Source organism: Lynx rufus, unplaced genomic scaffold (genome assembly GCF_022079265.1).
Source record: "Lynx rufus isolate CCGP_SWC_20201006 ecotype Redwood Valley unplaced genomic scaffold, mLynRuf1.p SCAF_3, whole genome shotgun sequence".
In the NCBI taxonomy this organism is placed as follows: Eukaryota; Metazoa; Chordata; class Mammalia; order Carnivora; family Felidae; genus Lynx; species Lynx rufus.
In genome coordinates, this window is record NW_025814845.1 from 194,901,756 (window position 1) to 194,920,317 (window position 18,562).

Sequence of the window (18,562 nt, forward strand, 5' to 3'; positions counted from 1 at the left end):
AGGTATCAGTTCTCCTTCAGGATTTCATCTTGGAGCGCCTGGATGACTCAGACGGTCGAGCATCTGTCTCTCGATTTCCCCTCAGGTCATGATCCCAAGGGTCGTGGGATCGAGCCCCACGTTGGGTTCTGTGCTGAGCTTGGAGGCCGCTTAAAATTCTCCCTCTCCCTCTCTCTCTGTGTCCCTCTGCCCCTCCCTCTCTATGCCTCTCTCTCTCCCCCTCTGCTCCTCTCTCTCTCTCTCTATCTCTTAAAAAAAAAAAAAAAAGATTTCAACTTAAAGTGTAAACATTTCTGGTTTTATTTCAAATTCCCATGTATTCTAAACATGTAAAACTCCAGTGTATTCTAAACATCGAAGAGATTCATTTGTCCTTACTTTTTCTCATGAGATTTCACAAAAATGAAAAAATGAAGGTTATATTTTCAATGGTATTTTAAGCACACCAGGGAGCTTTTATCTCGCCAATATCAATTTGCATATGATCCTTTTATCAGCCACCATTGACTGTCACATCTATGGACAAAAGACTTTTCTCAGCTTGCACGTAACGTGTACAGATGCTTGTCAGAAACCCTCTCCTGGGGCTGGGAAGGTGCCTTGCTGTTGCACTATTAGCAAACTCGCTGTTTGAATTTATCCCTGTAGTTCTGTTTCTTGGAATATTAAGAATAAAAAATGTCAATCAGAGCCTTCAGATTTCTACCAGAAAATAAGGGATCCAATTTTTTTTTTACATTAATGATCATTTCAATGGGATGACTGTATTTCTTCTACATAAAAATATTTATGCTGAAGTTTATCAACTGGAAAGCACTAGGAAGAGGCTTTTTGTGTGTGCGTCCCAATGACATTTTCAATCTAATAACTTGGATCATACTGCAGCTAAGTCAAAAGAGGCTCGTTCCAGAATCTCCGGAAATGAGATTGTTCTATGAGAATTTAAAGGGTAATGTGGTCACATTTGAAAGTCATTATCATATTCAGCATCCAAATGACATGAAATTGAGTCTCTGAAACACACCAAAAAAATATCAATTCACGTAGTTCCCTGAGATGCTAAGGGTTGGAGCAGGAGACATGACAGGAGAGAGGGAGGGGGGTCCCAGGGGCGGGCCACAGAGATGACTCTCCTTAGACACCTACGTGGGGGAGGGGCAGAGAGCCAGGGCCTTAGAAGGGTGACAAGAGGGGGAAGCCGAGGGGCCTGCTTTGCTTTGGAAGTTGCTTTAAGGATTACTCCCTAACATGAGGTCCCCATTCCCAGCCCATTACCCTTGTTGAAACACTGAGTTCAAAGTCTCCAGTGAACTTCTTGGCCAGACCTAAGATCCTTTTTTAAGCCTCATTCTTTTCGTTCTTAGTCATTTGACTCTGTTTTGAACACTCAGTATTTCTTTTTTTAAGTTTATTTACTTAGAGAGAAAGAGAGAGAGAGAGAGAGCACAGGGGAGGGGCCGAGAGTGACGGAGACAGAGAATCCCAAGCAGGCTCTGCGCTCACAGCGGGGCTCAAACCCAGGAACCGTGAGATCATGACCTGAGCTTAAATCACGAGTTGGACACGTAACCGACTGAGCCACGCAGGGGCCCCGAACACTCGATGTTTCTAATGTACTCACTCTGCACTACCCTACTCCTTGGCCTCTCTCTCTGCTACTTCTCTGTTATTTTTATTGGTTCCTATAACCAATTCTTCACCTTGAATAATCCCCCCAATATTAGCCCAGTCATGACACATTCTCCCTTTCCTTTATTCACGTTTGTTGAGCTCACACAAGATTCTGTCTCATATAATCATCAGAACATGTATCCCCTGCCCTACCAGCTCAGGTACTAATTTAAGCACCTGATTAAATACAATCACAGACTGATCTCTTCACTGTGTGTGAATCCGTGTGACGTTGTCTCAGTCTCTGTGTGCGTAAATCGCATTGGCTCATTTCAGATTGGAAACGCCTAAAAACAGAAAATATGAGTGGTAACTTGAGCACATAGTTTAGGGTCAGATCTATGTTCAAACAGCGCTGTTACTCATAATGAATGTGTACAGGTCACCAAAGCTCTCTGAACCCAAGTTTCTTTATCTTAAAAAACATTTTTTTTTTTTTTTTAAATTTTAGAGAGGTGGGGTGGGACAGAGAGGGAGGGAGACAGAATCTTAAGCAGATTCTGAGCTCAGCAAGGAGCCTGTTATGGTGCTCAAACTCACAACTGTGAGATCATGACCTGAGCTAAAATCAAGAGTCAGGCTCTTAATCAACTTAGCCACCCAGGAGCCCTCCAATTTTCTTCATCTTTAAAATGTAAATAACAATAATAATGAGAGTGAAAGAGAACAAAATAGTAAACAAGAAGATTTATATAAAACATGTAGCATATACTGGATTTTCAAAAATCACTTCCGCCTGCATTTTTATTATCTCTTGTATCGTCCATTCTAGAAACACAACTGTTGAGCTCAATTTTGGTTTGATTGATTGACTGAAACTAACAAGATGAAGACAGTCGGGATGTACTGGGCTAATCAACCAAATTATCATCTCAATACCACATCATCTCAACATGGTCAATAGCAAAAGTATTTAGACACACGATACGTTTCATGTGTCTTCCAAATATTAATAAAGTTATTCATGGTGTTATATAAAAGGGTCTATAATGTGAAAGACACAACATTAGTTTCTATTTGATGAGTTCACTTACTGTGAGTTATTTTTATTTAGCCTTAATTTTTATTTGGTGGTTACTTAGGGATGGTAAACTTTTCCAAAGGAGAGTATATTCCAATGCAAAAAATAGAGGTAGAGATCAAAAAACTCATTAAAATAAAACCTGGCATCTTGACAACAAATCCTACCTATTGGTCAGTAATATTTTTCTCCTACTAAAACCATAGGAATCTAAATTCAGTGCCCCAGTGAGGGCAGCCTTATTTAAATAAACGTATTCCTCAACCCGAAAGAATCCAGGCCCCTGATTAGCTGATGTGGAGATAATTATTTATAATAGCACTTACTGGTAAAGAGGAAGGAGTGAAACCTTAGATGCACACTTGGATGTGGCTTAGGCGGGTTTTACTAATGATTCTAAAGCACCGCAGTGGAAGTCAGTGCAGTGACTCAGAGCATTGTGATGGCCCAGCTGTCCGTGGGCGCGTCTCTCCGGGTGCGGTCACGCATGAGTCCCCATGCCAGAGGGAAGACTAACTGGAAGGTGATCGTCATGTAATGACTTAACTGACACTGTCTTACTACCAGTGAGAGAGAGGAACGTTTGGTTCCTTTCTCTTCCATACCTCGAAGTGTATTTTCATTGATTCCCAAAGTACACGTGAAAGGGCACACCGGGTCCAAGGAACGGCCACCCACACGGTCTAGTTCTCTGCCTGTGAAAACAATACCAGCTCATAGAGAGCTCAGTCTTTTCTTTCTAATGTGTTGACCCAATTTATTTTTCTGGGAGCCACTCGGTCACTGGGGAAAGAAGCCTGCTTCATTGGGCACCTTTATTTTACAGCAATGTCTCCTCTGTCTTAGGAATGTTTCATGGTAGTAACTCCAATCAGATAAGATAACCAGCACAAAAAGCACATACGAGGGCAGATAAGCATGGAACACTTACCAATATGTGCAGGCATCCGTGTGCTCCTTTATCGTATCGATCCACTTCTATTCAGTCTGTATGTTAATACGTGTTATTCTGGAGCTTCTCAGAAGGATTGGGACGCATACAACACTGAACAATGACCGAACCTGGTCATAGAAATGTATGAATAGGGGCGCCCATATGGCTCATGCAGGTAAGCATCTGACTTTTGATTTCGGCTCGGGTCACGATCTCACCGTTCATGAGTTGGAGCCCCCAGATGGACTACTGCTGACAGCTCAGAGCGTGCTTAGCATTCTCTCTCCCTCTCTGCCCCTTCCCAGTCGTGCTCACTCACTCTCTCTCTTTCTCTCTCTCTCAGAATAAATAATTTTTTTTAAGTATGAATAAACTCCCTGTGTAACGTGTCATTTTTTATTTTGGTGTTTTCTTTTTGACTTAGGTGCCAAAAGGTTGCCACTCTACATTATTCCTCTTAATAATTTATTCTCTTTGTCTTTCAAAAATATAGCTTGCCTAAGAATGCCCTTAGAGCTACTTGCAATTCATTCACAAATTAACTCAAGGTAGGGTTAAAGATTACAGGCAAAAAAAAAAAAAAAAAAAAAAATGACAGGCCTATGTGGTTTTGCTTGTTTCGGACTATATAAAACGCTATGTTTATCTGCTAGGTCTCTTCATAGGCCACCTCCTCCGAGAAGTCTCTTCTGACTCTTCCCTGGGAGGATCAGGCCCTTCCTCTTTGGGCTCCCGTGATGTGATATTTATCCCCTACCCCTGTGCTCCTCTAGACTACTGATCCTTATGGCCCCATCATTACATTCTTCTTTGTCTCCCCAGCGTCCAGCAAAATACCTGACACCTAAGTAGGTGCTTAAAAAGTGTTCTCGAGACGAATGAACAGTCTAAAATTATGACTCGATGGCCTTCCAATCTGTCCATTTATAAGAAAAAATTTTTTTTCTGATAAAGTGAAAGCGACATGGCTAGCTAATTGATGAGGCGTCCTGGAGATCACGCAGCCACGGCCTGGAATTCACGGACTCAGTTTCATCTTCCTATGATGAAAATCGTCTACGTTAACAACGGGAACCGCACGCGCGAAGTCTCCGGAGCGTTCGTGACCATTCGACGCCGAAAAAGGAAATCGTCTGCAAGCGGATTTCGGCGCCTGGGTTTTGAAATCCGGAGCAGGGCGGCGGGGGGTCGTGCCACGCGGAGCACGGAAAGTCAGGCGCCGGGCGAGCGGGCGGAGCACGTGGTGCGTGCCCTGGCTTCCGCCGAGCAGCGTCAGGCCAATCGCAGCGTGCGGAGGCCTTTGACGGACGGTATAAATATTTTGAGCCCGGGGCATCGTGACCAGCTGACGCTTTCCTTCCTCAGGACCAGCTGTTCGGGAGCAGGAGGAGAGCCGGGCACGGTCGAGACTCGCAGCGCCGCGGACGGCCCCGCAGGGTTCAGGTGCGGCGATGTCGCTGTTGGAAGAGAGCCGGCCGTTTGCGCAGCAGCTCTCCAACGTCTACTTCACCATACTTTCGCTCTTCTGCTTCAAGCTCTTTGTGAAGATCAGCCTCGCCATCCTCAGCCACTTCTACATCGTCAAAGGCAACCGCAAGGAAGCGGCCAGGATAGCAGCTGAGTTTTACGGAGTCACCCAAGGCCAAGGTATGTTTACGATAACGCTCTGCCGTCTGGAGCGGAGGCTGGTTATGCTCCGGCCGCAGCCCGAGGAAACCTCGCGTGTTTGCTTTAGGGGCCGCTGCAAAGCCCACTGTGTCGTTAAATTCCCCCCCCCCCCAGACCCCTTACGAAAACATTCCTTAACCTCACGGCTCCAGGAAAAAGAAAATCATTTTGCCGTGCAAAGGCCTGGGTTCATAAAATCGGGGCACCCTGGCCAGAGAGATTAGTGGAAACCTACCATGGAGGATATATTTCTCTGTTAAAAAAAAAGAAAAAAGAAAAAAAAAACCCAACTCTTGAAAACCTTAAACATTGCATTGGCCGCGCTGTAATTCTAGAGGCTTCCATTACCGATCGTACTTCAGTTGTCCTTTAACACGTCCCCGGATTTTTATGATTTTTAAATCAACTCTTTAGTCGATTGTGAAAAAGAGAAAGGTGAAGGTTGTATTTGTTTTTCACAGCGTTTATTTTGCCAAGATTAGAAAATAAAACACGGCCTGCGGAATACTAGGATTTACGGCGTGTGTTTTTCTGGAAGGAGCTGTCATTGCTTTGCCCCAGTGTGTAGAAACTTGATTATAAGGGGATAGGAACATGAGTTAACACATTTTTTTGTGTGTAGCCAAGGACGTCTACCCATGTCTCTCAGGAAGAGACTGAAGTATGAGACCAAACGAGAAAGTCATTTTAACCATAGGCTAAATTTAAAGGTTGTAAAACCATTTCTATTCTATTGGACTGATATCCTATACAGTAAAACAGTTGTTATGGTGAGCTTCGGGGTGACATTTTAATTTCCTTACAGCCTTTTGATTAATTTCTGGTTTGAACATCATCAGGGAGGTATGCACACTTTAGACCCCAGATACCTCTGAAGGAGCTTAAATTTTCAGAATCCAAATGTACCATCAAGGAATGAGAAAACTTAGTTTTTTAAAAAAGAGCACTTAGAATGGAAAGTCTGCCTTCTTAAAATCTGCTTTTCTACCTTTTCCATTTGTGGAATACTTCATTTTAGAATCTAGGTTACTCTGTAGGTACGTGGAAAGCTGAACAAAGGTAGAAAATCTTTTTTGGTATGTGAGATGGATACGAAGTCTTTTTTTTCCCGGGAAAGAGTGTTCTTAGGCAAAGTGAGAAATTTATGTACTCAGTTCAGAGTGTGGAAAATCTAAACGCCAGTATGAAACTCACACAAGAAGATGGGCTCCAGAGGGAACAGGCAGCACGTAATTCCTTGCCCAGCAGCCCAGCTTTGGACCGGCTGTAACTATTTAAATGTGGCGCACGCTGTGTTGGTAAACGGAATATTTTGTTTAGAAAGCAGCAAACATACGAAACTAGATTTGAAAACACAAACCGCATTTCTAGATATAAGATTAAATCAATCATACACGATCGTAAGGTGATAGAAGTTCTTCTCATGGCAGCCTGTAGCCCATTACTTCCAGGTCAAATCTTGTCTACCTCTTAGGAGAATTGCCGAACATAACATAACGTGAAATATTGGCTAAACATCTACACTTTTTGTGGGGTGACAAAAAGTGTAGATGTGTAGAGAAAGCCATGGTAGCTCCTTTTTGTCCATAGTCATAAATAAGTGGAGACAATTGTCTCCTCTTTAATGTGATCTCAGTGTGCTTATGCCAGAAGGTCACAGGAATATAGGACAAGCCTTCCATGTTCCCGTCTAGTTTTATGAGCCTGCGTGAAGATCTATTAGAACTCTAGGATCATGTCCCTAAAAAAGAAAGAAAGAGGGGCGCCTGGGTGGCTCAGTCAGTTAAGCGTCCAACTCTTGATTTCAGCTCAGGTCACAATCTCACGGTCTGTGAGTTCTGACAGCACGGAGCCTGCTTGGCATTCTCTCTGTCCTTCTTCCTTCTCTGTCTCCCTCTCTCAAAAATGAATAAACTTTTTTTTAAAAAAGAAAGAAAGAAAACACTCATTAATGGAAAATCTTTTCCTGGGAATATTAATTGGAAACATAAGGTTTTGAAAAATTGTGCTTTGTGTTTTAATATTATGTCGATTTAACAAAATTCTTCTTTCTCATATCTTGTATTAATCTACAAACAATAGAATATATCGTTATAATTTTTATTCAGTGCAAGCATAATTCGTCTCCAATTTTATTGTAATATTAGGAGGATAGGCAGGTACCTAATGAACTTTTTTTTTTTTTTAACTCTTGATCTCCTACCTCTAAGAGTTAATTTTTCTTTGCCTAGGAAATTATTTATTTCTCCATTTTAACATAGCTCTTCCTTTTATTTCCTACAATCAGACTATTTTCATTTTGTTTGTATTTTTATAATTAACTAATCAAGCTTAATTATCTTCATTTCATCTAGCAATTTCCTCCTGCCTAGGAAAGATTATCACCTTCATTCCACTTCGAATTAGGCTTCTCATTCCTACTTTCAAGACTTAGCCAGATTGTTCCCCAACATTTCTGACGGAGAGTTGCCAAATTCCATGAAACACGAGATGATGTATGTATTTTCATGTCTTTCACAACCACAGAGGACTCTGTTGACAACATTCTGGATGTCCTCCCCACGAGCCATAGTACTTTGGCATGAAGTAAAAAACTTGTGTCTTACTAGATGCTGTTGCAAATCAGCTCATTGTATTTGAGCAATGCAGGGTAGAGTTTTTTCTTCAAGTACTTTCCAGTCAGGCTTGGGACCAGGGTATGATTACACAACGAGAATGCCGAAGGCTCAATGGCAGATGAAATAGCTTAAGACTATTTCCTTCTTGATCTCTTTGCGATGCCAATGAAATTTACAAATCTGCCTCTTCATCTTTTGTACTGAAGACTTTTATCAACTCCGCCATCGCACTGAAGGGACCTATTTATTGTACTTTTCTATATAGCCACCCCCCGTATCATTGTAGCTGTTAAATGTCCTGGTTGCAATTTCTAAAATACGAGACGACTAGTCTATTTTTAAAGCTAGCCCTATACTTTGAGACTAACAGTGAGGCTAACAGGAGTTGACAGATGTTCTCAGCTATGGTATTAAACAATACAGACAGCCAATGAGGGTGTGGGGGAGCACAGTGATATTACGAAATCACTCCAAGGGCCTAGAAGAAGCCATGAACTACTAACGAATGCCCCAAGGACACGTCAAGAGACGGCATCTCTCTTCCGTTAAGGGTAATACTTTTCACATTCTATCTTAGGCTCTGAAGAAAGTTCAGAGGTTTTACCTACTAGCGGATAGGGCCAGTTCTAAGCACCTGTTTTTGAACACCTTTGGTAGCAAGGCACTGAGAAAGCAAGCTATAAAAAAGGCAAAATGTGGGGTGCCTGGGTGGCTCAGTCAATTAAGCATCCAACTCTTACTTTTGGCTCAGGTCGTGATCTCACAGTTCGTGGGATCAAGCCCTGTGTGAGGCTCTGTGCTGACAGCATGGAGCCTTCTTGGGATTCTCTCTCCCTCTCTGCCCCTACCCCTACTTGTGTGCACACATTGTCTCTCTCTCAAAATAAGTAAACTTAAAAAAATGCAAGATGTATTTTCTCCACCTGCTGGTAGTTTATTCTAATTGAGGAGGCTGATGTTGAGTTGACCCCAGGAACAAGCAGAAACATGGATTAGGGATGCTCATAGAATATTAAGAAACAGTAGATTTAACTAGAGCCAAGGTTCATATAGTAGGAAAGTGATAATAAATTGGGCACAGATATGAAAGAATTTTTTAAAAATTTTTTAAAAATTTATTTGAGAGAGAGAGGATGGGGGGGGTCAAGGGGCAGAGAGAAGGGCAGAGAGAGAGAGAAAGAGAGAGAATCCCAAGCAGGCTCTGCACCATCAGCACAGAGCCTGATGTGGGGTTCAGACTTGCAAACCATGAGATCATGACCTGAGCAGAAATCAAGAGTCAGACTCTTAACTGACTGAGCCACCCAGGTGCCCCACAGATACAAAAGAATGTGAATGGCAGGTTAAGCAGTTCAAACTTAACTTTGAAGGCACTAGGATTCACTGGGAGTTTCTGCTATGAGTGAAAGGGGGAAATGGGAAAACACATGTATAGAACCTTAACCTGAAGTACATGTGCATGTAGTAGCGATCTTTGGAGTTGGACAATGAGACAGGCTTGAGAGGACGTAAGCCAGTTAGGCTCCTGCCGTGGGGAGATGTGGGGCCAGACTTGCCTGGTGGTGGTGGCGTGAACAGAAAAGAAGAATGATGATACAAATAAATAAGAAGAAGAAAAAAAGAAACGAATCCGATGACACCTTTAAATGGCACTGGCAGAGAGGGCAGAGATTCCTTTAGGGTAACTGTTTGTCTCCCAGAATTAGACATGGACACATCTAAAGGAAACGTCTGTCATTCAGCAGAGGGGCTGATGAGCCACGGAGGTGAGCCTGCAGTTCCCAGCCAAAGCCACTGCAGGGGTGGGGGGTGGGGGGTGGACCCCTCGCTGCTAGGTGAGTCTGCGGGGTCACTGCTCCCTCCTGTGAGACATCAGGGTAAATCAGGAAGTGGTGGAACTGGAATCTGAATCCTGGCCTTCCATTTGAGTTACGTAAGACTTCTGTTCCATTTTTTCATCACCAAGTGACCTTGCCATTATGATCTGGCTCTTCCGGGAGGTGTGTCTACAGAAAGAGAATGAGCTGGCTTGCCCCCACGGGTGTTGTGCTCCGACACGCTGCTCCTTGTTGTAAATTAACATATTTGGATCTTGACAGCGGTCTTTAGCGTTTTGTGCTCTTTGAGTTCTAAGCCCGCCTCCGGCGTGTGCCTTTCCTCCGGCTTTGCTCATAGATCGGGCTGCTGAGGGTGCAAAGCCACGGACCGGATTTTGCACTGTGGAAAAATTCACCAAAGTAATGTCTCCCTGTGAGGCTGCTTGGAACACAGTCTCACGACATGCAGACTCTTCAGGGACTGCTTTGTGTTCTTATGATTTCGTGAATTTGGTTTTAGGGTGACCATTAAGCATGCAACCCTTTTTTTTTTTTTTTTGACGTATCTATTGTTGAAAATAGGCTCCAGTGTCCATGTGCCACCAAAGGCCAAATGGCAAAAGTGCCGGGAATCTTGGAGAACAACGTCAGCTGGGTAGGAAGAGCAGCTAGAATTTTATGCAATGTAATGTCATGTTTTCCTCCATCAAAAAGTCCATCCTAGGTTTAAAAACAGCTTTAGGAATTTAACTATATGTCAGATGCCAACAACTCCAGCAGCAGTAATGTTCATCTTACCTGTACTCAAGGAGCAACTTATTCTATGTAGTTTTCGGTGCTGCCGTGTGGATTGTGTGTGGGGTTAGTTATGTTAGGAACTTCCTCAGAATCTCAGCAGTGAAAAATTTCAAGAGGCAAACCTGTAGGATGACTTCTTTCATGGTGTGCATTATATAAAGGTGTAAAAATACCGTGAAGATGTGACAGCTTTGGGCACATTTTCTATACTTAGATGGAGCTCCAGGTAAGAATAACTTGAATCAATAGAACTGTTATCTATGACAAAAGACACGACATTATAATCAAAAGTGCTACAAAAAAATTTGAAGCAATTTTCATTTTGCCCAAGCTCTATTATTTTTTGGAAATGTCAGAGCACTTTTCTGGGAAGAGACCATTATAATACTGTGAATTAAAAACGGAATCTGGGAACAAAGTTCCAGGTTCACAAAGACTGTCGTGTTTTTAATGTTAGTATCTTTGCTCTTCCTCTGTATTTGGAGAAATGAATGGAATTTTGGAATTAAAGAACTTGGCCTACTCATAACTTCGCGAGGGGTTGGTTTTCCTAGGAATATTCTTCTCGTACCTTTTGTTTCCCTCTCCCTTCCTTAGGTCATTCGATTACTTGCTCCTTTATTACTTACCGTGTTTACTGGGCTAGGCATTAAGGACAAACTGTACGAACGCACCACGGTCCCTTTCCTAAAGGTGTGTGTAGTCTACTGGGAGACAGATTGATAACCGAGTAGTTTAAAAACGTGCGATGTGCTATTTTACAAGGCTAAAGAAGAGCTTGGGGAGCAAAGAGGCAAGAGCGTAGGGATAAGAATAGTTCTGCCTGGGACATGTCAGTTACATAAAGTTGTACTAACAACACGCATTTTCTCTCCCATAATCGTGCATGTATCCTTATTTTTAACGCTCAAAACCATCCAAATTCCCCAGTTTCACTCCCCCATTCACTGTTTCATCTTTCAGTCTATTATTATTATTATTATTATTATTATTTCTGACTCACATATCTCTTGCCTAAATTTTTACCTAAAAGCCCGAAGTTTTATTGTTAAAAGAATGTGTTTTTGGGGCGCCTGGGTGGCTTGGTCGGTTAAGCGTCCGACTTCGGCTCGGGTCATGATCTCACGGTCCGTGAGTTCGAGCCCCGCGTCGGGCTCTGTGCTGACAGCTCGGAGCCTGGAGCCTGTTTCAGATTCTGTGTCTCCCTCTCTCTCTGCCCCTCCCCTGTTCATGCTCGCTCTCTGTCTCAAAAATAAATGTTTAAAAAAAAAATTTTTTTTTAAATAAAAAAAAGAATGTGTTTTTAGGCAAGAATAAGTATGTTTATTATTTATCCACTAAGGCATTTGAAAAATAACAGGTATTTTAGTAAAAAATTTCAAAATGAATTTTGCATATATTGATAGGAGGCATTGTTATAACCAGTTCTGTAGTTTTTATATAATAAGGACAGTTGAAGAATAAAAAGTAGGTCTGGACCTTCTGCCTTTGAATTTACTCTTTTAGAAGGTGGTAAATTAATGAAATAAGTTTTTTCTTGTTAATTGGCATAACTGATAACAGTTGTGAATTTAAATCAGTTCGATAAGTACTTGGACGCCTATTTCTGGCCCAATGTCCTTGCTACACGCACATAGATGAATACGTGTGTCTGTATATTACGTACGTGCACCTACAGAGATTTATGTATTTACCACATGTGCGGCATGACTTCCCTTATGAGCAAAAGGAGACTCGGTGATGTGGGGCCAAACGGCACATATATAACAGTCAAACGGCACGTAAGTAGAAATCCATACGGTGCTAAGATAAAAACGGTTCAGTTCCGTAATGAGTGTTTTCTAAGGAAGTCCCCTGAGAGTATCGGGCCCTTCATCAAGAAAGTGGGGCTTGAGAGTCAATTTCAGAGGCAGACCGCATCTCGTTATGCACGAGTGGCGATGACACCAAGCTGGAGATAAGCGCAAAGAGGACGTTTAGAATGTGGAACTAAGCAAGCCTGGTTCATCTGGGGCAAAGCTTGATGGATAAATGTTAGATAAGGATCCATAGAGGGGCGGTTGGTGCCAGTGTGAACAGTCAAGGCACGTCTTCTCAAATCAGACAGCCACAAGTAAATAGTTCTAGTAAGAGCTTTCTGCTGCCTTGACTGGATTCAGGCTACACAAAAAAGAGCCGTTCCCTAAGGATGGAAATAACTACCCCCGGAAGTATTTTACAGAATCCTTGGTGTAATGAGTTAATACGTCCCTATGTGTATTTCGCAAACTCCATCTCAGAGAAGACAAAATACCTCCTCCTCGTGGAATCAGCAGGACACGTCTTCGGAGTGGCTCTCTGGCGGTTCTGAGGATTCCGGCAACAATTTAGCACATTAAGCTCATTTTCCAACCTAGGGAGAAGACAGGAAGGTTTGTCCCCAGTGATAGATGAACCATGGCATTGAGAGCAGGTGGGGTATTTGGAAAGCCTCTTCATTTGAAACCACCCTCACAAAGTTGTTTTTTTTTTTTTTTTAAAGAAGAGTTTGCTTATGGAGTCCGTAGAACTTTTGGCATTTCTTCTCTACCAGCTGCATGAAGAACAAATCATTCATTCTTTCCAGCCTTTTCTCAGCAGTGCTACAAAGGAGACCGTTGGCTTTTAAGACTGCAGATGCCCACCGGATAGCAGATCAGGGAAGGAGAGTCTCATAAATTATTAAATTGCCAACCCTTCCAGGTGGCCTGTGATTAAACCAGTCCACTCTGTGAAATTTAGGTTTGGGGACAACATCTGTTAGAATGATTTTTTTTCTGAATCTTCTAATTCTCCATCAGTTACTGTGGGACAGATTAAAAAAAAAAAAAAAAAAATCTGCCCTCTAAGTAGATTTAGGAGTTTTCCAGAAGAGCCTGTGGGATGGAGAGGCTGTGTCAGCGTGCAGGGACAGGGTTCCCGGGGGGGCCCCTTCTTCTAAACGGGACAGCCCTACTTTTATGAAGTTTCAGAAGGTGGACTTTCAGAGGAATTTTTCTTTAAAGAAAGGATAAAATGGTGTTTACAAATAAACGGTGTCCGCTTGTTTAAAATAGGATGTAGGTCACATTCATCTTCAGGGAACCTAACCCCCTCATAAAATGAGTCACAACTGAGCAACCTTTCAGCATTCTTTCCTAAGGATCACAACAACGGTAAACATTTTGGGCGCGTCAGGAATGTGGGCAAGCATGGGAAGTGGCAGGCAGCCATCCTGTCTCCGTGAGGGCAGCTAAAATTTCCATGCCACCATTACCTACTGAGCAAAATAGAAACATTCAGAAACACAGCCACTCTTTCCAGAAGGCTGAGAGTCTTAAACTATGGGCAGAGGACAAACAAACTGAAACGTGATACCGAAGTGCCATTCATGCTCTTAAATAGAAACGCTGGCTTAGTCTCAGTCATCAAGTGTGCAGCTTGGTTTAAATGAAGACGGACGGTGAGAGCCATGGAAGTTAAGGCCCGCGGAGCCTCTGCGCCCTCATGATGCCGCGCAATTCCTTGTCAGTTGGTAGAGTCGACTGCTACCAAAGCGTGGGAGGAAGCTATTCTAAAGAGTTCCCAACACACCACAGCGGCAGTCAATAAGGAGCACGTAAGTTGTGAGTCTGGGGGGAACGGAACCCCTTCGTAACAACCAAACACATCTCTGATGATCTACTGAGGAGACTGATGAGCTGCGTCTGTTTTCCACACCACCTCATTCACTAGAGTAATGATGATTCCTATCATCCATCAAGGGCAAGTAATACAGAACGTTCAGCACAGTGTGGAGCACCAAATGAATTTCTGAATTTGGAAGCTTTGGGTCTGACTTCCTTCTCTATCCGGAATGGGGAATTAGGAAAAGGAAAAAGTGCTAGTTCCTTCAGAGTTCAAACCCACAGGATCACACAACTGTTGAGTCTGGGAAGGAATGAATATTTCTTCATAGTGACTGTCCAAGAAGAAAAAGGACGCTACACAAAAATGTGAGCTTTGTTCTCTCCATTCCGCCATTATGATGAAATTGCTCATCTGGTAAAATCTAGTCTAGAAGCCAAGTTTTACGGCTACCTACAGTCACTCAAAGAAAGCAACAAACTAAGAGTGATTTGGGTTGGAGAGACTATCTCCTGTATAGAGAATATTAAGTCCTGAAAAAATACTTGTATACCTAACTGGCGTGATGGTCTAGGAATGTGGAGGAAAGGGGAATCTGTCTAAATGAGCTCGATGTTTAGGGCCCGTTGGAAGTAATAATATTTTTTAAAGGAATTTTGATTTATGAAAATTAATTAGATGCTGTATTAGAGATTTTTATAATCATTTCAAGGTTCGTTTTATTTTATTTTTTTTTTTTATTAAATTTTTTTTTTCAACGTTTATTTATTTTTGGGACAGAGAGAGACAGAGCATGAACGGGGGAGGGGCAGAGAGAGAGGGAGACACAGAATCGGAAACAGGCTCCAGGCTCTGAGCCATCAGCCCAGAGCCCGACGCGGGGCTCGAACTCCCAGACCGCGAGATCGTGACCTGGCTGAAGTCGGACGCTTAACCGACTGCGCCACCCAGGCGCCCCTCAAGGTTCGTTTTAAATAGCACACACAAATGACCACAAACCTGGTTCTACAGCATTGTAACAAAATATTTTGATAAGAGTTTTGAAGGACAAGGGATTTAACTAGAAGGAAAAGAAAAGAAGTTTGTAATTAACCTGAGGCTCAAGAGGCAAACATGATTCTTGCCAAATACTTGGATACTGAATTATAACAAGACTGCAGGGAAATAGTGCTGTCATTTTGGAGAAGGCAATTATACTTCTTTATTAAGCGAAAAGTCACTTGGTCTTTGAAATAACAGCCAGTGGCATATAAGAAAAACAATGCCTTGGATATTGAAGAAACTCAGCAAAGACTAATGGAATAAAGAAAATACCTTAAATCAGGGGGAAATGGAGTTTCAAATCCCATTACAGATAACAGTGATTTAGCCATACATAGATTATTCTGTCATGGTTCTAGCACCTTCCAGCTGTGAGATCTTAGGAAAGTTGTTTAAAGTCTGCAGCCTCAGTGTCTTCATTAGTAAAACAGACAGAATGATATTTATTTCAGATGGTTATGGTACATTTTCTATGAGATATACTTTAATTACTTAAACCATTCGTCACAGTGTTGTGGACTATAGTCACTCTGTAACAGTGAGCTCTTTGTACGCTACTTTACAGTTCTTCAGAAACGGTACAAAACTGCCACAGTTTAGTAGCTCAGAGAGGCATCAATAAAAAAAGATAGTGAAATTATAAATTTTTTTAATGTTTATTTGTTTTTGAGAGAGAGAGAGAGACAGTGTGAACAGGGGAGGGGCAGAGGGAGGGGGAGACACAGAACCCGAAGCAGGCTCCAGGCTCCGAGCTGTCGGCACAGAGCCTGACGCTGGGCCTGAACTCACGGACTGTGGGTTATGACCTGAGCCGAAGTCAGATGCGTAATAACTGAGTCACCCGGGCGCCCCATGGTGAAATTATAATAAATGGTGTTTGCTGAACAGTTGCTGTAAGCACACAGTAATGCTGGGGCATTCTGCCCACCGTCGCATTAGCTCTTCAGGTAGATGGTCTCAGAAGCTTAAGTGGTTGGCTTTATTCACGTGTTTATTTAAGAACAACCAACGGAAGGGCGCCTGGGTGGCTCAGTCTGTTAAGCATCCGGGTCTTGATTTCGGCTCTGGTCATGACCTCACAGTTCATGAGTTTGAGCCCTGTATGGGACTCACCGCTGTAGCACAGAACCCGCTTTGGATCCTCTGGCCCCGGCCTCTTTCCGCCCCTCCTCCGCTCACTCGCTCACTCTCTCTCTCTCTCAAAAATGAATAAATACGAAAAAAATGAATTACTTGCAGACATTTCTTCTGCCATCTTACTCTGTCAAAGGAACTCTTGTTGACAGAAATCCTTCAGACGGGAATGTTCCTGGGCCAACCTGCTCACGGCTCTGCTGTAGGAAAACCTCACCTTTCCCGCAAAGGCATTGCTGTAAAAGCACAATGGCATATCACAGATTTCTCTTTGTTTTTCTGGAGTGAGGGCCATGGAAGGAGCTGAAGCTGCTTCACCTCCAAAGTATCACAGCACCAGATACTAACTTTCTCTGCCAAACTTTCTTGCCCTTTTATTTTCTTTCCTCTTAATCCCTGGCAGCTGAAAAGGGAAGACAAAAAACAATAATGACAACACTAGCCGTGAAGGGCTGAGTCAGTTCGTGGAGGGATTCGGCTTTTTTCCTTTATTTTCTGTTTCTCTCTGCCAGCCGGCCTCTCCAGGAAGCTAGCAAAACATAGTTTTTCACTGGACATATCTTATAAAAAGCATTTGTTTTTCTTTCTCATCAGAAGGGAGAAAAATAACCCTTTTATAAAAAAAACAAAGCAGATTATAACTGGAAATAAGGACGCAGGATTATTTCATAGGCTCACTGAAAAAGCTCAGAGCCTATCAGTATTTTAAATTGTCTGGGGCCCTGTGCACAGGTTTGCAAAATACCCCTCCACGAGCTTCCTGGAACACTTGCTTCTTTATGAGGTTAGTGCAGAGGTTATCTGAAGGTGGCTATGCCTCTGTTGAGAAAATAATAAATCACAAATAATGATTTCGTCTTGCCTCTTGAGTAAGAGACCATTAAACTGTATGCCTTATAACCTGGGAACAAAGTAGTGATGCAAGCCGTAGGGATATGAAGGCTGTTAGTTGCAAGGTCTGAGGGACCAGTTGCTGTCCTGCAATATACATGGCCCGGCATGGACCTACAGTGTACATGGCCCGGTGTGGACCTCAACCTCAAATCAGAAATGAGGCCTTGCTACTGAAATTTGGCAGGAATATGATAATGGACAAAGAACTTTCTCAAAATGGAATGTCTAACCGCGATATCCCTAACTGGAGAGCAGCGTTTTTGAGTAACAAAGCAGTGTTTGACGACCCCGACATTTTCGTGAGGTGTCTTGAGTCTAGCCTGGTTTGCCGTAGGCTGTTTAAGGAATAATGACACCGCTACGATACTGGCCTTCTGTTTCGTGAGACGATAGACCTCAGTTCCATGTTATAATACAGAATTATAATATTCTAACACACATGCTATTTTTCCTAATAGCCATATCCTAGGTGCTTTTGAAGCTTTAAAACTTGGTAAAATACTGATCTATATATATATATATATACACACACACATATATACACACACACACACACACGTACATGTGTATATATATATGCATATATATACCAATCAATATATATATATATACTTATGTGTGTGTGCGTGTGTGTGTATATATATATATATATATATATATATATATATGTATATATAAAGAGAGAGGGAGAGAGAGGGGTACAGTTGTACTTTATAAGTTGGGTACAAAACAGCTCTTAGTAAATCACTGGATTTTGTCTCACCATGTAAACTTGTCACTTAAAGGAGTTCCTTTGGAAAGAAACTATTTATTTTGTAAGTATAAATGTTTCATATACCACATTTTCTTAAATTGAGATGCTTTCCTAGTAGATATTATGTGGTTAATGTTGGAGAAGGAGGAGAAGATGAGAAATGGAAAAAAAGTGAATCTCTTGTTTCTCAAATTCCCTGTAATTGGACCTAATAGGGGTGGTTAGCACGTCTCTTGACCTTTTCTATTCCCAGCTTTAACTCTGCGTGACCTGTCTTACACTTTCTGATGATAATATGGTCTATTTTTCTTGTAATTCACCAAGTCTTTCCATACATTCTATCCCTTGTCATCCTCATAACTGTCCTCTACAAAGTCGATGGCGTTAATGCTTCTTTTGCAAAGAAGGAAACCGTTGAAAACGTAGAGGAACTCACTCAAGGTTCCTGATCTAGTTAGAGGAAAGTGAAAACATGAGCCCTGGTATTTTGATGTTGCTTCTGACATCACTCATCCTGACTATTCTGTGGGATTTTGTTTCTTTGGTTTATAGTATGAAGCAAGTAATGTCCTTGTTCCGGAACTATCT

At 42.2% G+C, this 18,562-nt stretch overlaps 1 protein-coding gene across 1 annotated transcript in view; it reads left to right on the top strand.

Moving 5' to 3' along the window:
- Window positions 1-5,077: 5,077 nt before the first annotated feature.
- The window catches only part of ASB5 (ankyrin repeat and SOCS box containing 5), a 51,176-nt gene continuing 37,691 nt past the window's right edge, over window positions 5,078-18,562 (top strand). The window contains exon 1 of the mRNA XM_047092431.1: window positions 5,078-5,273. Coding sequence (XP_046948387.1) covers window positions 5,078-5,273 — 196 coding nt within the window. The remainder of the gene's footprint in view (window positions 5,274-18,562) is intronic.